The sequence below is a fragment of the Rhinatrema bivittatum genome, chromosome 2 (assembly GCF_901001135.1).
Source record: "Rhinatrema bivittatum chromosome 2, aRhiBiv1.1, whole genome shotgun sequence".
Classification (NCBI taxonomy): domain Eukaryota; kingdom Metazoa; phylum Chordata; class Amphibia; order Gymnophiona; family Rhinatrematidae; genus Rhinatrema; species Rhinatrema bivittatum.
In genome coordinates, this window is record NC_042616.1 from 622,670,155 (window position 1) to 622,694,223 (window position 24,069).

The following is a 24,069-nucleotide window of genomic DNA, read 5'->3' on the forward strand; positions in this document are numbered from 1 at the left end:
TGGGAGTGAGAAACCTGGGTGTGTGTGAGACACATCATGGGAGGGAGAAGCCTGTATACCTGAAAGAGAACATGGGAGTGAGAGACTGGTGAGTGTGTGTGTGTGTGTGTGAGAGAGAGAGACAGAGAAAGTGATTATGAGAGTGAGAAGCCCATATATGTAAGTAGAACACGGGAGTGGGAAGCCTCTGTGTGTGTGTATGGCATGAGAGAAACTGTTCAGGAAGGTGACTGGTGTGTGTGTGCCAAAGACTGTTTGGGAGATGATTGGTGTGTGAGAGACAGAAACTGGTCATGGGGGCATGACTGGTATGGTGTGTGTGTGAGTCATGGGCACTAAGGAAGAGGACCATAAGTATAGAGCTTAGCTTCTACTGCTGCTTCTGGTGTGTGCCACGGCCTACAGGGAAGGGGAGTAGGACAGCTGCTGGAGGGGGTAAGTAAAAGTGGCTTTTTAAGTTTATTTTTCTTGACTGCCATTTTAATTGTGTGATGTCTGCTTTTTTGAAATATTTTATTGGTGTTTGGAGAATGTTTAATAGTTTTTATGAGTTTTTAATTGTTGGATGTTATTCTGTTCATAGCTGTTTTGAAACATTTATTCTGCTTATTAGTATAGTTTTACAATTATTTCTGTGTGAGGATCTATAGCTGCTTGCTAGTTCTGTTTTCCTAATAAGAGGTGTATTGGTTTTTAGGACCTGATTTAATATTTGTAGTGTTGCCTTTTCATAGATAGGGTTGCTCCTGTTTGAGTGTATTCCATAATACAGGTGTAACTGTGTGCAGATTAGTTTATGTGCATTACTACAGATCCTGGGAGTATGTTAGGTCGGTTCTGTGTCTGTTACCGAGATGAAATATCTTATTTGTTGTGTTTTCTCAAGAGGACATGCATTGGTGGTAAACTGCTGTCTTTTCATAAGTAGGGCTATTGAGCCTGGAAATAGAAGGAGTTTGAGTTACTGTTACTGAGATGTCACCAGAACCAGAATATCTTTTTTGTAGGGTGAGTTGTATGGGGAATGTCATAATTCTGCTTTACATCTTTATTGTGGGTCAGGGGGGTTCCCATGGATACAAACTGTACTTTTACATCTAGCCCCATGACGATCATGGGTCAGTGTGCCATGCATATGAGAACCTATGGTGAGTTGAGTCACATTCACATTATAAATGTCATAATTAAATGATAAGTGTGCACTAAAATCCAACCCCCTCCATAACCCCGCCCTCATATGACCAAAGCCCCGCCCCTGCCCCGCCCTGCCGGGCCATGGAAAAATGGTCTTGCTTGAAGCCGGTCCCTGGTGCAAAAAAGGTTGGGGACCACTGCCTTAACACATGTGCTGGAGCAAAGGCACTGTTTGAGCCCCCCTGGCTCTCCAGTTCACCAGCAAACCCCCTTAACACATGTGCTGGATTAAAGGTACTGTTTGAGCCCCCCTGGCTCTCCAGTTCACCAGCAAACACCCCTGCCCTAACTTCCCTTAGGGTACAGGTTATCCGTTTCTCTTTTCAGGCTAGGCTGTACCCATGAGACAGCTGGAGGATTCCTCTCTCCCCGGAACCTACCTCCATTTCCTTCTCTCCTTTTGCTTCCTGGCACTGGCTTTTTCTGGCCACTGCCGCTACCTAGGCACGCCCCCTTCCTCTAGCTCCCTAGGCTCACCTGTGTGACTCATTAGTCCAAGTCTGCCACCTGTTCTCCTCCAGGCTCTCCCTACAGGTCAGGTGGTGGTTCTAGGAACCTGGGATTTGTAGTTTCTCGCCTTCACCTGCTCCCCCTGCTGGCTGGCTCTAGTATTACTAGCTGCCTTATGGTATCTTATCCATTCCTGCCCCCGGCAGCGCGGCACTCCATCACATAGGTTATTTCCCTCCATTTATAACCTTGTTTCCTTCTTTTAAAATCATCATGCATGTTTGAACCTACTTGTAAATTTACCTCCCCCACCCTCGCCCAATAACATTTGAACTGTTCATCCACTGTCCTTAACATTTTGTGCTACACACAGTAGACCCCTGGCTGACACTTTTTATGTGTGCTTGATGCCCCAACACTTACAGTAACTGTTTCTTACAGGGAAAGAGGCCAGCTCAATTGTCATCTCAGGTAGGTAACAACACATTATCATGTGAAAGAGCTTTGTTAGTAGTCAAAATTGAGTACAAATTTCTGTACCAAAAAATGAAAATGGATATCATGGAATGCTGACACCTATTTATTAATCCCACTCCAGTCCAGCCCATCTATTGCAGACTGTCTTGTGACTGAGTGGTTTAGATTGAATTTGCTCCCCTCAGAACCTGGTACAAGTGCTTTCTTGCTCTGTAGACAATGTGTCACTGTCGTGCAGTGGCTGAAGCTGCCTCCTTTCTGTGTAATTTGAATACACCCTCTGCAGCATCCCCAGCCCTCAGTAGCCCAAGCAGCAGAAGACAAGTCTGGGAATCAAATTAAGTATCCCAAATGGTATCACTGCTCTTGAGCTATGGAGACATTTGGCATGTGCTTTTTAAAGTACTCGGTTATTATTTTAAAGACTCACAAAAACAGAATTCCTTAAAATATCCATGTGCTTTTTTCTTGTCCGTATTGCTCTCTCTTTGTAGCACACTCCATGTTTTTTTTTTTTCCTATCCATACCAGATACACAACATACACACACACAATGGATAGTCTCTACTCCTTGGAGCTTACAGTCTAATAAAGAAAGATAGAATGCATAGCAAAAAAACAAATAAGCTTTTAGTTAAGACAGCAAGGCCATGACTGAGAGGATTTAAGACCAGTAGGGTTAACTTGAGGAGCACTTGTAATTGAGTATCGCGATATGAGACATCCACATAAAGAAGATACTGGAGTCCATGGGATGAGATCTGCTTACCAAGGGAGAGGATGTAGAGAGAGGAGAGGGCCCAGAACAAAACCCTGAGGCACAAGGGCAGATATCAGGTTAGTGGAAGAAGATCCACCTGAGGACACTCTGAAAGTATGCTGGGAAAAGTAGCATTAGATCCTGGATAAAACTGAATCTCAAAGTCCAAACAAGAACATAGTGTTGAGGAGAAGATGGTGACCAGCAGTGTCAAAAGCAGCAGATAGGTCAAGGAAGATAAGGACAGAGTAAAACTCTTTGAATTTGGCCATGAAGAGGTCAGAAACCTTGGTAAGGACTGTCTCTGTAGCAAGTAGAGGGCAAAATCCAGTTTGAAGTGGATCAAAAATATCCTGAGATATTAAGTAGTTCAGGCAGCGAAGGTGGATGGCCCCTTCAAGTCGTTTGGATGCAAAGGGGAGTGGGAAGAGAAGCTGAGAATTGGCAAGGCAGGAAGGGTTCAAGGAAGGGTTTTTGAGGAGTGGTGTGATCAGTGCCAGAAGCAGCTTCAGCTGCACCTGGGACAGATATTCAGAATTATACCCTCTCCTCCCCTTATTTTATGAGTTCCTGCTCCAGTACAGCATTCTGTCCTTTAGGGCCAAGACACAGCTATCCCTCTGATGGTGGTGGCTCTAGCAAAGCACCCTCCTCCCTCCCCTCCTCCTCCAGCATGCCCCTTTCTCTCCCCCCCCCCCCCCCCCCACTCAATGTCCAGTATCCCTCTATATCTCCCCTTTCACTGCTCGCTCTGGATACCCCTCTTACCTCCCCCACAACTCCTTGTCTTAGGTCACCCTCTTTCTTCCCTCCACTCCTTGTCCAGCAGCATCTTTCCTCTCTCTCCCACCCACCCCTTGCCTAGAAGCACACCCCCTCTCTACCATCCATCCTTTTCCTAACAGCTTTTTCCTCTCTCCCTCCATCTCTGGCTTAGCAGTGCACCCTCTTTACCAGCCATCCCTTGCCTAGAAGCTATCCCTTATCTCCCCTTGATCCCTGCCTATCAGCAACTCCCTCTCTCTTCCCAGTAGCAGACCTCTTCCTCTCCCTCTCCAAACCTTTTGTCTAGTAGCAGCAGTCCCCTGTCCCTCACAACTCTCCTGCCTAGCAGCATCTCCCTCTCCCCCACTTCTCTGTCCAACAAAAGCAATCCTCTTTCTGCCTCCCCCAGCCTCCTGCCAGCAGCAGTCCCTTCTCTGACTCCCCCCTTCATACCCTGCCCAGTGAAAGCTCCTTCCTTATTCCCCTTTCTCTCCTCCCTATGATCAGCGCAGCCCACTAGCTCCTAAAGCTCAAACAATAGTCCTGTATGAAAAGGTACGACTGCAAATATTCCACGGGCACTAAACCACCAATGCACCTCCTGTTGGCAAACCAGAGGTTTAATAAAAACATTTAAAACATGGCTTTTTAGAAAAGCTTTTGAAATGGTCAATGAAGTTTAATCTAGGCCTTCAGTATGATTGTTTTTGTTCTTAACCTGTTCTTATCTTTTTAATGTTAATTTAGTTCCTATTTTAATTTGATTTTAATTGATTTTTTTTTTCATTTTATTCCTTTTATCATGTTCTTATAATATGATCTATGTAAACCGTAGAGATAGAACTTGTTTATGTGCAACGGTATATAAAAACTGTACAAATAAATCCCTGCACAGAAACTACTAGTTAGCAGAATACCTGACCTCAGTAACACACGCAACAAAGATCCTCACCAAATACAAAATAAGGCAGCAGAGGGCTCTTGTAATATGCTGCCGACCGCAGGATGCTGCACAGTGGTTGGCATCCCCTACCTCAAGATCCTAAGTCCAGCATGATGCCTGGCGTTTTGATCCTCTGATACTTCTGAGCCTGCAGCTCTGTCTAGGGCCCTCACCAGCTCCGTAGTGTTATTATTTTATATTATGTTGTACTTCACCTAGCACAGTTTTATTATAGGCGGCTGATAAATATTTTAATAAATAAAATAAGGGATCATAAATGAGAAATAGAAATGTGCAGACAAAAAATGAAGTCTTCTTTGCTCTGCTATCTACTCCAACTTTACTGCTCCCCTCTCCCCACCTTCCTGTTTCCTGCATATAGGAGGGGGGAACAAGAAGATGGATGCACCCTTGGACCTGATGCCTGGAGCAGCCACCCTATTTGCCTCCTTTCCCACCCTCCCCACCCCCTCCCTTCACAGTGTATTTGAAAGCAGTGAGGTGTCATGGCTAGTAGGGCTTGGTTATTAGGGGCTGCCTCAGACAGGAGATGTGTACCTGGAGGGGGCTAGGCTCAAGGTGGAGATGGTGGAGCCCATGGGCAGGACAGGAGCCAGGAGAGAGATTTGGAGCAGTACAGGAACTGGTTTGCAGGGCAGAAACACTGAAACAGGACTAAAAGGCAGGAGCTCTGGAGCAAGATAGCAAGGTAGGAACACTGGAACATGGTCAGGAATCAGAGGCCAGATAAACAGAGCTTCTGCAGGGTGGAGGCCAAGACGTTTGTTGGACCCAGTGATTGTGTGCCTTCTAACAAGTCGATTTTAAAAGCGTTGCTCGTGCAAAAGCAGTCACATACATGTGTATGCGGGCCTCCGAGCAATGTGCATTTTAAGAAGCTGCGAAGTACGTGCGTTTATACCCATGCACATGTCAAGAAGAAGGGGGTGGGGAAAGGGGCGGGGCCAAGACTTACATGTGTAAATCCGCTTTTTAAAAAAGCTGACCCTGGCACGCATCAGCTTGTTATCCGCTTAACTTTACTTCTGGTCCTGATGAGGAGCAAGTCTGAAGATCTCAAGTTATAGGGCATTTGGGATCAAGTGGGGGGCTTGCAGGATGAAGAACCAGAGGGGTCTTGAAGACCTTAGTATGAGCTGGGCAAAACTGGTGGACTACTTTGAAAAACTGTTTTTTCCCTCACAAGAGCATGCTTTACAACCCACTAAAGCCTTAGCTGAAATATGCGTGGGAAGGGTACTTTAAATGATATGCACGTACTTGCAAGCACAATTTAAAATTACAGTGTCTCTCTGCCTGCGCACCGAAACGCGCATTTATGGGCACACGTGCATTCTTTTTTAAATTATCCTGTAAGAGTTCCTTATATAGTGGTCTTAATTTAGGGCACACCCAGTGCTTATCCAATAAGAAGACTGAAGAGGTATGCCTAGCTCTCCTGAGTATACAGGTTAAATATATTATGACTTCTTGAAGAGCCAGCAGTCTATGTAGCTCTGCTGCAGATTCATAGCTTGCAACGTCCAGGGCCATAGGTTCAAACCCTGACATGTGGGAAGGTCCCTTTAGAATGCTATTTCAGAGGAGATTAGGTTAATATAAGACTTGAAAATATTCAGGGAAAAACTCAAAAGTTTTTGGGTTTTTTTTGTTTTTTTTTTATTCCATGAAGCCTTTTCCAGAAAGCAGCTGAAGTCTACTGAATTTATTATCATACGTTGTTATATTTTGTCTGTGGTGTTTTATTTGGTTGGCAATTGTATTTTGTTAAAATTACCTGCTTAGCAAAACATTGTTAATATAGATGGAAAATAAATATTTTAAATAAATAAAGGTCACCATAGAAAGTGACAGATGGAAGGGTATGGTGAATAGAGAGATGGCATCAAGGAGTTGTGTGGAAATACGGTCAGAGGGACAAGTAGTTTGGTAGAGGAAAGAATGATAGGGTTAGAGGGGGAGGGAGAGTGGGGATGGGAAGAGGTATACAGTATCGGAGAAGCTGCAGAAGGTAATAGTTTGGATATTCCTAAAGGTGTTTGTATGAACTTGCAGGTCAATCCAGTACCGAGCGGTAGGAAGAGCTGCGTTAGTGCCTGGCGCACCCGCGGTTGCCGCACGCACAGTGCAGCTCACCTACCGCTCGATCCTGTATGTAAATAGCTTGCTAATGCAAGCTGCGTCTTAGAAGCGTCCATGAAGCTCTATACAGTAAAACGGGTTGCGCGGGCCTAACGCTTCACGGACGCGCTGGTATCTGTCATTTCAAATGTCATTTCAAATGACATTTGAAATGACAGGTACCAGGAAGTGGACAGTTCTCCGACACTCAGGATTGTCAGCCCTCTCTCCCCTCCTCCCGAAGCAACAAAAGCGAAAAAATCGAAAAAAAAAAAAAAGTTGCAGGGGAGAGAGGGACGGGCAATCCTAAGCTTGGGATGGCCAGTCCCTCTCCCCTCCTCCCGAGGCAAGGCGCGAAAAGCAGCCTTGCTCCGGGAGGAGGGGAGAGAGGATTGGCAGTGTGAAGCGACCAACCTACTTACTTTTTTTTGCAGCCCTCCGAAGGAGACGGCCATCAGCAGAAACGGATCACGGCTCCCCTGCCTCCCGGCGAAGATGGACGCCTGCACGGGGGAAAGCGGCCCCTGTGTGTGCAATTGGCCGCTCAAGACGTGACGTCACGGCGTTTGGCGTCACGGCGTTTGGCGTCACGTCTTGAGCGGCCAATTGCACGCACAGGAGCCGCTTTCCCCCGTGCAGGCGTCCATCTTTGCCGGGAGGCAGGGGAGGGGAGCCGCAATCCATTTCTGCTGATGGCCACTCAAGACGTGACGTCCATCTTCCTGAGCAGCTGGAGGCAGGAGAGGGGAGCCGCGTTCGCTGATGTCCGGATGGGGGGCTGCAAAAGTAAGTCGCTTTAATACTGCCAGTCCCCTCCCCCCTCCTCCCGGAGCAAGGCTGCTTTTCGCGCCTGCCTTGGGAGGGAGGACTGGCAATCCCAAAGGTAGGGTTGCCCGTCCTCTCCCCTCTCTCTTGCAACTTTTTTTTCGTTTTTTTTTGTTTGACTTCGGGAGGAGGGGAGAGGACTGGGGCTGCCCCGGGGACCGGCACCCATGGACGCGGCCAGGGCAGGAGAGCAGGGGCTGGGGGAAAGTTTGCCGCCTACCCTTACCCCTGCCTCTAATGCAGGGGTAGGGGTAGGCGGTAAGTTAGCAGGTTAAACGCGGGGCAAAACGGCAGGGTACAATAGCGATAGTCGGGGCGCGCGTTACTGGATGGTAGGGAATAGCTAATTCGCTTGTTTGCATGCAATATACATGCCGCGTGCGGAAGGGGTTGCCCGGGGATTTTAGGACACGGTAGGAGTAGGTTAAAGGGGGTTGTGGATCGCAGGAAGGGCTAACGCGGCCGGGAAGTGAGTAGAAAGCGGGGTAAACGCGGCCACACTTTACTGGATAGACCTGTTGGTAAGAGTGGTTAAGTGAGAAGGATATGAAATGATGGTCAGATAGGGAAAATACAGTGATGGAAGAAGCTTGAAAGAGAACAACTGGAAGAAAGGTTCAAGTCAAGGCAATGGCCAGGTTGGTGAATGGGCTTGGTATAGGCTAGTTTGAAGCCTAATAATGAGGTTATGGCAAGGAACCCAGTCAGAAGAATCATCTGTGTGAAAGTCGCCTAGGATGAGAGAGAGGAAAAGTGGCTCATGGCTCCTAGTGTAAACCCCTCCTCACCAATAGTCTACCACTTCTTTGATTTCATTTAGCCCTCGACGTCCTCGAGGCACAGATCCATTATAGCATACTATGTAAATATTAACTGTAAATGCATTTTTACTATGTAAATATTCCTGTCCCTCTCTCTTTTCCTCCTATCCCAGTTGTTAACTTCCCCGTTCATTGTAACTATTATTTTCCGCACCAGTTCAATACCTCTAGTTCTATATTCAATGCACAACTTGTTAAATGTAAACCGACTTGATGCAACCTCTGGTCGTGAAAGCCGGTATAGAAAATAATAAAATAAATAAATAAATAAGGAAAGCCAGGAGTTAAAGTCAGTCAGGAAGGAGGAGGGGGACATCAGGAGGTCTTTAAATAACGTCTATCTGGAGAGATAATGAAATGAATAAGCAGATGGAGCTTGCCTCAAAGAAAAAAAAAGGAATGGAACTGATGTAACCCCTGCCTGATAGTCCTAGATAAGGTCCCAGGAACCACACCTCTGGTATCCAAACTTTCCATGCATGTTACTTTTAAGTTAATATCCAGGATTCCCTGAGCGGATGGAGAGTAGAAGACAGTTCTTCTAGGCTCTATGTGTTGCATTAAGTCAAATCCCAATTTAAAGTTCATTTATAAACAGCACTGATGAATATTCAGTAGTAAACTACAGTGGTAAGCATACTGGAAAAAGTGGTGAATTTCCAACATAACTTTTACTGATAACTAGGGGAAGCTTGTCATAATTACAAGTCCAACTATTTATACTTTTGCTCCTAATAAATTAGTGATCTTCTGCCTTTAGTATCTTTGTCCAAATTAGTCAAGCAAAATCCAATGCATAATTTCGTTCAGTTTGGTTCCTTCTTTATCCAAATTAATGATGTAGTTTCTAAGCGTCTTCCCAGGAACCGGTTGAAAATAAATCCAAGTAATACTAAATATTTCAAGTCCCAGTTTCTATATCTTTCTATATCTTTAGTTCTGTTCCTTCAAGTTCCTCGCTCTCCTTCCTTCATACCTAGATGGTACATGACAGCTCCTCCTTTGAGATGATAGTGGATGCTTCTGGATGATGCCACTGGTCTTCCTTTCCATTATTCTCTGGGAATGACTGTGGAGTCATTCCTCCCTGTGGACACTAATGATCCTTCAGCTCTCTCTCAATCAGGCCGATACAGTACAGTGCGCTCCAGCGGAGCGCACTGTTAGCCCGTGTTTGGCCGCGCATTTTCGTTGCGCTATTTTTACCCCTTATAAGGGGTAATAGCGTGTCGAAAATGCGCAGCCAAACCCCCCCCCCCCCCGAAACTAATAGCGCCCACAACATGCAAATGCATGTTGATGGCCCTATTAGTTATTCCCTCGCAATACAGAAAGTAAAATGTGCAGCCAAGCCGCACATTTTACTTTCAGAAATTAACGCCTACCCGCACCGGGAAAGTGTACAGAAAAGCAGAAAAAACTGCTTTTCTGTACACCCTCCGACTTAATATCATAGCGATATTAAGTCGGAGGCCCCAAAAATAAAAAAAAAAAGTAAAAAGTAAAAAAATAAAAATAAAATGTGCCTGCGGGTCTGAAGACGGACGCTCAATTATGCCGGCGTCCGTTTTCCGAACCTGTAGCTGTCAGCGGGCTCGAGAACAGATGCCGGAAAAATTGAGCGTCAGATGTCAAAGCCGCTGACAGCCGCCGCTCCTGCGGGCCCTCATTTAAATACTTGATCACGTGCCCAGGAGAGTAGTCTGGGCGCGCATTGGGAGAACGGGCGTTCGCCTTGGAGTGCCGGCTGTCCCATGGGATTTACTGTATCGGCCCGAATGAAAGACACTACTTCCTCTGATGTTAAAGAAAAATTGAGTCCTCGGGCCCTGGGGTACTGAGGAAAACTCACAGTTTTTAAAAGGGAGAAAAAGGAAAACTCAAAATTGAGGCAGGAAGAATGGATAAAACTTCCCCCTCATGAAACGGAAAAGGGTTACCAAACTTCTTGGTTCAAAATTAGAGAAAGGTACTGCGGCTCCTTTCTTTAGCCAGGTCTCATTCCTAGAGATCTCAGTCCTTCTCCAGGAAAATAAAGCAAAAAGGAAGAGCAGACCAATCATGCTGCCCCTGCAAGTTTCTACTAAAAAATCCACACCTTGAAATGGTGGCAGGAGTTCATATACTCTAAGAGCATTCCATTCTAAACTCCCACATGGGAAGCTACAAACTCACTCTAGCTATTCTTTCTATTCCCCCTATGCAAATTGAATACTCCTCTTGGTTTCTGGTGCTGGTAGAGATCTGATGGAATCTCGGTACTTAGGAGGAAGAGTTGAAATCTACAGGAGTAAGAAATATCAAGTGCCCCAACCACAGTCATCTGGGAGAAAATATATTCTTCATGACAGAGACCTGCGTCGGAGGTAGACGTGAGAGATGAAGATGGTGGAAGTGAGACTAAGCAAATTTGTTGGAAACAGAATAGATTTCCACAGCAAACATGTGAAAGGGAGAGATAAGTGGATGATTTGGGTTGAAGTTTTCTGTTTGGTTGGGTAATAGCCTTGAAGAGCCATAGTAAGGGTAGAAATATTAGTCAGGGAGGAGGAGGAGAGGAAAAAAATGATAGAAAATTGAGTGGGACCTACTTCACAGCTGGTGTTGTCTATATAAGTAACGTTTTCACTGGGGTGGATGGGTGGGAGGGATCATAAATACAGAAGTAGCAGCAGTTCATACTAGAAAATGCACTGGAGAGGAATCAGGAGATAGACAGAAAACAAAAATGTAGGTAACCAAATAATTTCAGTTCCAAATTCTATTTCGTGCAAGACTTCTTTACTTCGCCCACCGCTGGCCACTCATCACGTAGGACCAGTGGGTCCTTGCCATCATTTGCCAGGGGTATCGTCTGAACTTCAGAGAAGCCCCGACAGACTTTCCCCTTTGTCTATCATGGATTTTGTCCGTCCCACAGAATATGCTTCTAATGGAGCTCTCAGCTCTTCTAGTGGCAGGAGCAGTAGAACCCATTCCCTGTCGTCAGCAAGGGCGGGAGTTTTATTTGAGGTATTTGCTGATACCAAAGATAACTGGGGGCCTACGCCTCATTCTCGATCTCAGGGCCCTGAACAAATTCCTCCACAGGGAAAAGTTCAAAATAGTCTCTCTGTGCACTCTGATACTGCTCCACAGGAGAGGAGACTGGCTCTGTTCCCTTGATCTCAAAAACGCCTACGCCCACATTGCCATCTTCCCGAGGTACAGGAAGTATCTCCTCTTTGTGGTCGGGCAGGCCCATTACCAGTACAGGGTACTGCCGTTTGGCTTGACATCAGCTCCTCGAGTCTTCACCAAGTGCCTGGCAGTGGTTTCAGTGTACCTCAGATGTTGAGGGGCGGGTTTACATGTGTTCCCCTACCTAGATGACTGGTTGGTCAACAGCAATTTCCATGAAGGAGCATTGAGTGCTTTGACCCTTACTATACAGGTGCTGCACTCTCTGATATTTGTCATCAACTACCCAAAGTCCAACCTCTGCCCATCTCCCCAGCTGGACTTTATAGGGTCCAGGCTGGACACGACTCAGGTGAGAGTGTTTTTGCCTCGTGATCGGGCTCTAGCATTGTTCTCCCTGGCGGCCTTAGTATGCAGCAGCCAGCAGGTAACTGCTTTATTACTTCGATTGCTGGGCCACATGTCAGCTTCTGTCCATATCACCCCCTTAGCCTGCCTCTCCATGCACAGGATGCAATGAACTCTGCAGATGCAGTGGCGATGCAGTGGCAGCAGGCATCCCAGGATCCCTGAGCTCAGGTCTCCATCACGCAGCCCTGAGAGTCTCCTGGTCCTGGTGGGAGAATCTCTTCAATCTGGAACAAGGAATTCCATTCCAACCTGCGCTGCCTCAAGTAGTTCTTACCACCAATGCCTCCCACCACGCCGGGGAGGATGGGGGGGCACATGTGGACGGCCTCCATACACAGGGGCGCTGGACAACTCAGGAAGCTCTGTGCCAGATAAACTTCCTGGAGCTTCGGGCGATTCGCTACGCTCTTTGGGCATTTCAGGATCGGCTGTCCCACAAAGCAGTCCTGATTTGTACAGATAATCAGGTAGCAATGTAGTATATCAACAAACAGGGAGACACGAGATCATACCTCCTCTGTTAGTAGGCGGTACAAATCTGGGCTAGGGCTCTGTCGCAGGGTATGTTCCTACGAGCGACATACCTGGCTGGCGTGTTCAATGTGCTGGCAACCCACCTGAGCCGCAGTTTCCAGCTGCACGAGTGGTCCTTAAATCTGGCTGTAGCAGCCCGGATTTTCCTCTTGTGAGGAAATCCAGATGTAGATCTCTTCGCCTCCCCCTACAATTGCAAAGTGAGCAACTTTTGCTCCCTCTTCAGGACGGACTGATGCCCAGCCTCTGATGCCTTTGCCCTCCACTGGGACACAGGTCTCCTGTAGACGTATCCTGCTATTCCACTTCTCATGAGGACTCTCCTGAAGTTCTAACGGGATCAGGGCACTATGATTCTACTGGTGCCATACTGGCCAGGCAAGTCTGGTTCTCTCCTCTTCTAGACATGTCAATAAGTGCTCCCATTAGCCTGGGGACTGTAACTGACCTGATAACTCAGGACTGGGGCATGCTGTACCACTCCAACCTCTGGGCATTGTCCTTGACGGCTTGGATGTTAATCGTCTAGTCCTTCAGCCCCTGAACCAGTCTGATAAAGTGTCCCAGCTGCTGGTGGTCTCCAGGAAGCTTTCCATCAGGAAATCTTGTGCGTTGAAGTGGAAGAGATTCTCAGTCTGATGTAAGGAACAGGGCTTAGATCCATTCATTTGCCCAATGCCAAGATTTCTGGACTACCTGTGGCACCTTTCTGAGACCCGGCTCAAAACCACCTCGGTCAGGGTCCATTTGAGTGCGGTCAATATTTACCATAATGGGGTTGCTGGCGTGCCCATCTCGGTTCAGCCTCTGGTAGGTCGTTTTATACGGGGCCTGCTTCAGCTGAAGTGCCCTCTGCGGCCCCCTGTTGTGTGCTGGGATCTCAACATTGTATTGGCGTGGCTCATGCATTCTCCCTTTGAGCCTATGCGCTCCTGTGAGCTGAAATTACTCACCTGGAAAGTCCTTTTCCAGGTGGCGGTCACTTCGGCTCGTAGAGTAAGCAAGCTTCAGGGCTTGGTTACATACCTGCCCTACACGAAATTCTTTCATGATCATGTGGTCCTACGAATGCATCCCAAGTTCCTGCCGAAGGTCGTGACTGATTTTCACATCAGTCAGCCCATTGTGTTGCCCACCTTCTTTCAGAGGCCCCATTCCCATCTATGGGAACGGGCTCTACATACGTTGGATTGCAAAAGAGCTCTGGCCTTCTACTTAGAATGCTCAGCAGCCCATGCAGTCCACCCAGCTATTCATATCCTTTGATAAGAATAGAATGGGGGTTGCGGTGGGCAAACAGACCTTATCCAACTGGCTTCAACTAGAAGGCCAAGTTAAAGCTCACTCTGTGAGGGCTATGGCGGTGTCGGTGGCCCACTTACGAGCGGTTCCCTTCATCGAAATTTGCATGGCTGCGACGTATAACTCCCTAAACATATTTGCTGCCCATTACTGCTTGGACAAGGATGGTCGACAAGACGGTAGATTCGGCCAACCTGTCCTACACAATCTCTTCCAGACTTAAACCCAACTCTTCTTACCTAAGGCCCCTTGGTTGGATATTGCCTAACAGCACTGCAGTTGTTGTTGTGCCCGTTGGCACATTGTTTGGTACCTGTTGGTCTTGGTCATTGCCGGGAGCAGCCTGGAGCTTTATATTCACCCATCTGTGAGGACTACCTTCCTAGGAGAAAGCTCAGTTGCTTACCTGTAACAGGTGTCCTCCTAGGACAGCAGGATTTTAATCCTCAGGAAACCTGCCCGCCACCCCGTGGAGTTGGGTTCTCTTTCGTTTTGTTATTTTATTTTTATACTCATATTTTTCTATGTTACAAGACTAAAGGAGGACCTTGCGTGGTTGCGCAGTTAGTGGCATGCTGGGTATGCTCAGTGTGCCAGTCAAAGCTTCTAGTAACTTTGACAAAGGTTTTCCGTGCCAGGCTCCATCTGATGTCACCCATCTGTGAGGACTAACATCCTGCTGTCCTAGGAGAACACCTGTTACAGGTAAGCAACTGCATTTTTCTTGAAGTCCAGCTCTATTGCAAGTGTTTCATTGTTTCATTACAAGTACTTTGTATATATTTTGACAGTGTTTTATGTTGACATCTATGCATGTTATAAATGCATAACACTACAGAGAGTTTAGAAGCAGTGTGAATGAGGAATGATTGACTAGGACAGTTGATAAATGTGTGTGTTTGTGCCAATTTTATTTTTTGAATTATTTTTTGAATAGTTTTGATGTTGTTTGCCAATGTGTAATAAAGCTTGCAACATTAAGCATCTTTCAAAGCATTTAAAACATTAGTGGTGTTAACCTATTTTAGGGTTCTCTGACAGATATACCATTGTAGGTACTCACGTATCATTTTTAATTTTATTTAAAGCCTATGTCCAATATACTATATATATGCACACACAGATGCACATACACATGCTCTTTCTCACACACACACACACATACTTTTACACATGCTCGTTCTCACACAGATGTTCTTACAATTGCTCATTAACACACAGATGCTATTTCACAAGCACACACACAAATGCTCTTACACCTGCTCAGTCACTCACACAGATGCTCTTTCACACACACACACCCTGATGCTGGAGGACATGCTTCTTCACACACACATGTTATTACACATGCTTTTTCACAGGTACACACAGTTGCTCTCACACATTCTCTTTCATGCACAGATATGCTCATGCATGCTTGTACACACAGCATATGCTCTCTCATACATATACATGCTCGTATGCTCTCTCACATATGCTGTGTCTCCCTTTTTTTATTTTCCTGTGGGCTCAGCAGGCAGCGGAGCGGAAAACTCTTATTTTCTCCTATTGTGTATGCCTTCTTTCCTGATGGCAGATTGGACTCCGCCAGCGGCCTGTGCAGCCTCCTCATATTCGCCACCAGTAGGATGGGTTCTACCTGCAGTCTGGATGGCTTCCCTCTCATTTTCGCCGCCAGCGAGATGGGCTGTACTGGCAGCCTGCGCAGTCGCCTCCTTATTTTCGCCACTGGCAGGATGGGCTCCACCGGTGGCCAGCACAGCTGCCTCCTCATCTTCACCACTGGCAGGATGAATTACGCTGGTGGCTTGCACAGCCTACTTCTTATCTTTGCTGCAAGCAGGATGGGTGCGCTGGCAGCCTATGCAGCCTACTTCTCATCTTTGATATAAGCAGGATGGTCTCTGCCGACGGCCAGCATGGCCGCCTCCTCATCTTTGCTGCAAGCAGGATGGGCTCCACTAGCAGCCAGCATGGCCGCCTTCTCATCTTTGCCACCGGCTTCCCACAGTGCCTCTTCAGTTCTTCAGTATATCTTCTAGCCCACATGCACATCATCTGTTTGCACAATGGGGCTCTTCTTTTAGCATGTTAGATGAGTCTGGTGACAGTGAGGCAGCCGCCAGGTGATCGTTTTAGGTGACATGTTTTGCCGCTCCAAAACTTTGCAACCTGAGGCAGCCACCTCACCCTGGTTAATTATAGAACTGCCCCTGCTGTTCTACCGGCTCTGCTGGCCCCCATATAACTGGCCAGAGGGTGAGCACCCAAGTCCTGTCCCTGCTGTTGGGTAGTGAGGACGAGGGCCCCTGTGACCCCTGGCAGGATGATACATCCGGTGACTCCAATGATGCATCAATGGATCTCACTTCAGTACCATCTCCTCCTGCCAACAGAAGGAAGTCTCCTCTGTAACACCTCTTCTTCACAGGATCTGTCCAAGAGTTGATGGAGACCATCCTGTTTCATTTGCAAATGGAAGAGGATACCTGGCACAATTCCTGGACAAACTCCAGTTTGTGGAGCCTAGCAAGCATATCATGGCAGTCCCAATGCATGATATCCTTGTGGAGTTACTGTTGAGTTTGTGAGAACACACTCTCTGTTCCTCATGTCAACAGGAAGGTTGTCCAGTGGGCTTTCAGATTCGACAGGTGTCAGCTACCATACAAATCTGTGATAGTAAAATCCACTCTCAAGAAGGCCAAGTGCACTTGTACCCATTCTTCAGTGTCCCTGGGAATGATCATAGGGTCATTGACATTCTTGGTAGGAAGGTGTTTCAAGGCACCATGCTTATTGCCTGCATAGCGGCCTACTAGCTCTACATGAGTCTTTCTGAGTGTGTGTGACATTGTAAAACAGGTGCAAGGGTGGCTGAGCAGCTGCCTCAGCAGCAGCAGGATGCTGTCAAGTTGCTGGTGAGAAAAGGCCTGGAGTGCATAAAACATGGGTTCTGAGCGACCTACGATGGTTTTGAAATGGCAACGAGGGTCTCTGCAGCTGGAATTGGCACCCACAGACTTGGATGGCTGAGAGCGTCTGATCTCTGACAGGAGATGCAGGATAGACTTGCTGATGTGCCATGCATCCGAGAGAATCTCTTCAGAAATAGAGAGTGAAGGGCGAGGTGGCTGAAATGCATGAACACCATGTGACACTTCAGCAGCTTTCCACTGACACCCAGGACCCGCCCTCCTCTGCTAGGAGGTCTTTGAGATTGGGCCAGAGGACGCCTTTCTTCCACCTGAGGAAATACTGTCCTCTACAGCCTCGACCCCTGACAACAGCAGAAGCCCAGAAGACATCCCAGTCAACTCCTGGGATTGGGCTTTGATTGGATCGTAGGGAACATAGTCATGTCCTTTGAACCCAAGATATTAGATCCCCATGTCGGGGGGGAAAGCTACAGTTCTATGTAAATAAGTGGAACATGTAGCCCCTTGTCAACTCCAAACAGTGGATTCCATTCTTTATCTGTGGAAGGTACATATTAAACATTTTGATTACCCCTCCAAATCCCCACCCCCTCCCAAATCCCTATTTGGTACCAGAGGTGCATTAGGAAGTAGAACTCTTGGAGCTCTCCTCCATCTTAATGGCCAGAGTGGTTAAACCTGTCCCAACAGGGGAAAGAGGTTGGGGATTCTACTCCTGGTACTTCCTGATTCCAAAGAAAACAGGAGGCCTCCGACCCATCCTAGACCTAAAGGCCTTGAACAAGTTTCTCTGGAAGGAAAAGTTCAAGTTGTTTTCCCTGGGCACCTTGATCCCCTTGTTGCAAAAAGAGAACTGTCTATGCTCCTTTGATCTAATGGATGTGTACACCCACATCGAGATCTTCCATGGTCACAGGAAGAATCTCCAATTTGTGGAGGGAAATCACTTCCAGTATTGCGTATTGCCGTTTGAGCCAGTGTCAGCCCCATGTGTCTTCACAGAATGCCTTACCATGATTGTGGCACATCTGTGCAGTCTGGGAGTCTGTTTTCCTGTACCTAGACAATTGCCTGTCAAAAGCACCTCTCGGGTAAGGGCCATGGGGTCGACCATCCGTGTGCTGGGGTCACTAGGTTTCGTCATCAACTACCCCAAGTCCCATTTCAGCCTGTCATTGCAATTGGACTTCCATCTAGGCACTATTCAGGCCAAGGCTTTCCTGCCACACTCGAGGACAGTCACCTTGATGTCCATCATGACAAAGATTCAAATGAGCCAGCAAGTCTCAGCCTGGCAGATGTTCATGTTGTTGGATCATATGGCAGCAACAGTACATCACTTACAAGGGCGTACTTGCACATGCAAAGTGCCCAGTGGATGCTACAGTCCCAGTGGTATCAAGCCATTCAGGGACTTTGGGACAGCATCTGAGTCACCCCCTCTCTCTGGGACTTCTTGTCCTGGTGGTGGGACAATTCCAATCTGAACAGGGGGGTTCCCTTCCAAAACTTTTGAGTTCAAATTGTACTGATGTGTTCACCCTGGGTTGGGGAGCTCATGTAGATGGGCTCAGCATCCAGGGCCTTTGGTCTGGCCAGGAATAGTCATATCAAATCAATTTCCTGGAGCTCCAGTGATCAGGTATGCTCTATGGGCTTTCAGATATCGGCTGTCCAACAAAATTGTATTGATACAAATCAACAACCAAGTGGCAATGTGGTATGTCAACAAGCAGGGAGAGACAGCCTCGAATCTCCTGTGTCGGGAAGCAGTCCAGATTTGGTCATAAGCCCTCTCCCAGGGGATGATGCTTAAGGCCACCTATCTGGCTGAAAGAAGAACACAACAGTGGGCATACTGAGCCATTCTTTCTGACCTCACAAATGGTCTCCAGACCAAGGGGTAGCAAATTGGATCTTCAGCCTGTGGGGAATCCCAGAAGTGTATTTGTTTCATGCACCTTGGAACAGCAAGTTTCCTCAGGTGTGTTCCCTGTACAGGTCACACAGCAAGCCACCGTCAGATGCCTTAGCTCGCCATTGGTGCGAAGGCATCCTGTATGTGTATCCTCCAATTACACTAGTATCTAAATTTTGTTGAAGCTTCAAGAGGACACAAGGACTATGATCCTCATAGCCCTTCACTGGCTGAGACAGGTCTGGTTTCCACTCCTTCTGGAGATGTTAATCAGGAAACTGATCAGACTGGTGACTTTCCCAGATCTCATCACCCAGGATCATGGCTGGTTGTGAAATCCCAACCTCCAGGCCCTTGCGCTCACTGCCTAGATGTTGAAAATCTGATCCTACAACCGCTCAATTTCTCAGAAGTGGTGTCTTAGGTCTTGGTGGCTTCTAGAAAGCTTCCAGTAGAAAGTCCTGTGCACTGAAGGGGGGGAAGTTTTCAGTGTGGTGAGAGCAAGAGGCCCTAGATCACTTCTTCTGCTCCACACGAAAGCTGCTTGACTATCATCTACACCTCTCGGAGACTGGTCTGAAGACCAATTCTGTTAGTGTTTACCATGGTGTAGATGGTAAGTCCATCTTTGTACAGCCTATAGTTGTACAATTTATGTGAGGTCTGCTTCAGTTGAAGCCTCTTCTATGGCTTCCTGCAAGGTCCTGGAACTTCATTGTGGTTTTAGTGTCCTAAAGTACCTGACCTGGAAGGTCATATTTTTGGTGGCAGTCACTTCAGCTTGTAGGGTCAACAAACCCCAGGCCTTAATGACTATAAAGTTTTTCCACGATAGAGGTCTTTCGCACGTGCCCTAAGTTACTGCCTAAGCTGGTGTCAGACTTCCATCTTAACCAGTCCATCATCATGACAACAAATTTTCCTCTGTATCGCTCCATGGTGAGACCGTACCTTGAATATTGTGTACAATTCTGGTTGCCGCATCTCAAAAAAGATATAGTTGCGATGGAGAAGGTACAGAGAAGAGTGACCAAAATGATAAAGAGGATGGATCAGCTCCCCTATGAGGAAAGACTAAAGAGGTTAGGACTATTCAGCTTGGAGAAGCGATGATTGAGGCGGGATATGATAGAGGTGATTAAAATCATGAAATATTTAAAACGGGTAAATGTGAATTGGTTCTTAACTGTTTTGGATAATAGAAGGACTTGGAGGCACTCCATGAAGTTAGCATGTGGCACATTTTAAAATAATCGGAAAAAGTTCTTTTTCTCTCAGCGCACAATTAAACTCTAGAATATGTTGCCAGAGGATGTGGTTAGTGTAGTTTAGTGTAGCTGTGTTTAAAAAAGGTTTGGATAAGTTCTTGGAGGAGAAGTCCATTAACTGCTATTAATCAAGCTGACTTAGAAAATAGCCCCTGCTATTACTAGCTCAGTAGCATGGGATAGACTTAGTTTTTGGGTACTTGTAGCCTGGATTGGCCACTGTTGGAAACAGGATGCTGGGCTTGATGGACCCTTGGTCTGACCCAGTGTGGCATGTTCTTATGTTCCCAGGTCCTAGTCACACCAAGGCAAATGAGTTTGGACTTCAAAATAGTCTTAGTCTTCTGTCTGGAGCAGTAAGATCCTATGGACAGCCCACCCATCTTTTTGTTTCTTTTTTTAAGTACAGGTTTGGGATCGCAGTTGCAAGCAGACACTTTTCAGTTGAATAGCAGACTGCATCTCCTTCTTTATACCCAGGCGGGGTTGCAACATGGGGGCCATGACACGGCTCACTCTGTTAGTCATGGCAGCATCGGTGGCCTACTTGCGAGCAGTCCCCATGTTGGAGATCTGCAGAGCTGCGACATGAAGTTCTCTTCATACATTCACATCACATTATTGTCTGGATAGGGTTGGCCGACGTGACATTAGGTTTGGTCAGTCTGTCCTTTGGAACCTGTTTGAAGTGTTGAACCCAACTCTGTTCCCACCTAGAGCCTGTTCTTTCTTTTCAGGCTGCCCCCTCCTTGTTACCAACAAACCTAATTGTTGTTGTGCCCGTTAGCACTTATTTTGGTATTTTGTTGGTCCCCTTTTATGTAGCTAGGGATTCCTTGTTTGAGGACTACCATCTTGCTTGTCCTCAGAGAAAAGAGAGTTGCTTACCTATAGCAGGTGTCCTAGAGGACAGCAGGATGTCAGTCCTCACGAAACCTGCCTGCCACCCCGTGGAGAAGGGTTCCACTTCTTGGGTATTGTTTTTAATTAAATTTTGTTCTTCAATTCTATGCTATAAGACTGAGGGGACCCCGCATGGATACGTGATATAATGGCATGTTGGGCATGCCCAGAGAGGCTCAGTCAAAGTTCTAGAAACTTGATATAAGTTTTCTCTTCCTGGCTATATCCAATGATGTCTTCCATGTTTTATTTATTTATTTATTTAAAATTTTTGTGTACCGACATTCGTTAACAGAACATCACATCGGTTTCCATGTAACATAAAATGGCCAACGGGGCTTTACAGTGAAACTGATAAGAGAACTGGGGAGGGGGGAAAACAAAGGAAATGCTGTTTTAGGTAAACAATTCTGCTATCACCAAGAAGTCGATTGAATTAGGACCTATACTGAACTTATTGGAGACTGAACAAGGTGTTAGTGCAGGAGAGGTAAAAAATAAACTCCTCCAGACAATTCTTCCTTTCATTCAACTGAGGGATTGGATTTGTACTCTGTATCTGAAAGATGCTTATACACACATACCCATTCACCCTGCCCATCAGAAGTTCTTCAAATTTGTGATGAAAGATGTACACTATCAATGCAAGATGCTCCCTTTCAGTCTCTCTGCAGCCTCAAGGGTGTTCACAAAATGCCTTGTGATAGCGATGGTACAGCTTCGTCTGCAGGAAGTCTGCATGTTCCCATACCTGGACAATTGGCTGGTGACAGGTCCATTCCCATTAGGAGTTCCAGAGTCCCTTGAGAAGGCCATCCAGCTCTTCCAGGCTCTGGGATTCCTGGTCAACTTTATCAAGTCCTGGCTCAAAAGAACTCAATTCATAGAAGCCTGTTTATATTTTCTTCAGGAGAAAGCATTCTGTCTATTAAAAGAGCCAAATTGCTGAGGGCCCTTGTAAGGTATATTTCAATAGGACTGAGGATCAGCAAAGTTTGTTCTGGTACTCCTGGAACTCATGGCTGCTGTGGTGCATGTGGTTCCTCTGACTTGTCTGCACATGCAGTACCTTCAAGGAGTGGAGGCTTTTGGAACCAGTGGTATTGACCTATTAACCTTCATCCCACCAATTCTGTGACCCACCCAGGAGGATAGCATCCCTTCAGTGGTGCATGAATCTGGAAGCTGTGAAGATGGGCCTCTCATTGCAAGTTCCACTGCATCTGTCTAACAACACCTCCACTAAGGGGTGGGAGATGCACATCATTGTAGCATGGATCCAGGGATCGTAGCCCCAGTAGAGAATCATCTACAATTTGGTTTTATACCTGCTGATGGTACTGAGGCACTTTTCCTAGCCAGATCTGATTTTTTAGATGAGGCACTAAATATTTCCTCATCCATTTACACTTGTCAGTTGCTTTAGATATAATTAATCATCAGATATTGCCGCAGCAGCTCCAAAACCTAGGAATGTCCTCTATTGTTTTGAAATGGTTTATATCCTTTTAACTTAATGGAAATTCCATATTTGAAGTGGTCAAGCTTCTTCTAACCGGCACCCTTAAGGCATAGGAGTCCCTCGAGACACCTTTTTATCAGTCACTTTGTTTAACCTATATCCATTGTTGTGAGACTTTATTGCTAAGGGTTTTCAGTTGATGTTGCATAATGGTGTTGGGTTGTGTATGTGTGTTAATTACAATTTTGGTGTCTTACGTGAGGGGAGGAGCACATGAACGGAGAAGGGAGGTTGAATTGTGAAGCATGCTAGGGTGCATTCAATACCTCCAAGCTCATCATGCAGAGAATCCCAATGCTGAAGGCTTGCAACAGTAATAATTTTTTATCGTGTCTTGTCCAAACAGATGTGGCATGCCAAGGGAACATCCTGCCATCAGAACCATGCATCAGTTACCATACGCTAATCAGTAAATGATTAGACTACTGTAACTCTCTACTGCATGAGTTTCCCTGGCCTGCCTGAAACAACTTCAACTCAAGCAAAATAAGATGGCCAGAATCCTGTCGTCACATAAGGCCAATCCTCTAATGTTTTGTCTCTATTGGTTGTCACTGTGGCTTCAAAAGTAAGTGAACTAGGGGTTCTAGTTTCATATTCACCCCAAGTCTTTTCCAAAAGTGGTGTCTACATTTCACATTAATCAAGCTATTTTGCTACCTACATTTTTTCCAAGACCATATAAGCACAAAGAGAGGGTTCTTCATTTGGACTGCTAGAGATACGTGCTGTATTGCATAAAGATGACGCAACTTCACCATAAGATGTTCATTCCCTTTGATCCCAATAGATTGGGAAGAGCAGTTGCCAAACAGTCTCTGTCCAGTTGGCTAGTGGATTGTATAGCACTGTTGCATGCTGGCTGGCTTACCGATTATAGACTCTGTCGACACTCATAAAGTGAGAGCCATGGAAACTTCAGTGGCTTATTTCAGGGCTACTTCTATTAAAGATATTTGCAAAACTGCTACTTGGTTGTCTGTTCATGCTTTCACATTCCACTACTGTCTGGAGAGCATGACCCAAGGAGACTGGGTGAACAAGGCAGTTCTGCCTTGTTCACCCAGTAGTCCATTCTGCCTATGGGATAAACCTTTGTTAAATCATACTCCTGAGAGTATGCAGTTCCCTCAGAATCCTTGAATTTTCAGTCCAATAAAAACTTGCTATACATTTGCTTGGTGCCATTTGTGATGAGGGATCTGAAGCTGAGGAACCTTGGACCTTCATTTATAGCAAAAAATATTAGACCAAAGTGAAGTTGAAGATGTGCTTGGGAAAACACTAGATGCTTTTTCTATATTGACACAGCATAACCAGATCTGAATATCAAACAGTGTCACACAATAATACGAATAGAAAAATCAAATAGAAACCCTCTTAGATGAAAAACAGGTGTATCTTAAAAGACCTTCCTAATAGGCACTACCAGCTTATAAGAAAATAGCCTTCATTGCCTTCTCATTAATCATAGGTCTAGTTCATGCCATAAAATTGTACAATCTTATTTATATATTTTTTAAATATCTTTTTTTTTTTTTGTGCAAATAAAACAAGGTACTTAGCTTGCCAAGTCATCTAAAAAAGCTGTTAGGTAGCAATGGCGGTATTGCAAACATTTATAGCAACCATAAATTTTTATTTGTGGTTTAGTAACTGATTTTTTAATTTATTGTATTTTTATGTGTTTGATCTGCTATTTTATCTATTCATTG

The 24,069-nt window shown here is 46.0% G+C and overlaps 1 protein-coding gene across 6 annotated transcripts in view; it reads left to right on the plus strand.

Moving 5' to 3' along the window:
• The window catches only part of SPIDR (scaffold protein involved in DNA repair), a 736,772-nt gene that overhangs the window by 429,833 nt on the left and 282,870 nt on the right, over positions 1–24,069 (plus strand). The window contains exon 9 of one of the 6 annotated variants that reach the window (XM_029591244.1): positions 2,086–2,115. The exons of the other annotated variants lie outside the window; for them this stretch is intronic. Within the exon in view, the coding sequence (XP_029447104.1) occupies positions 2,086–2,115 (30 nt within the window). The remainder of the gene's footprint in view (positions 1–2,085; positions 2,116–24,069) is intronic. 6 annotated transcript variants of the gene reach the window in all.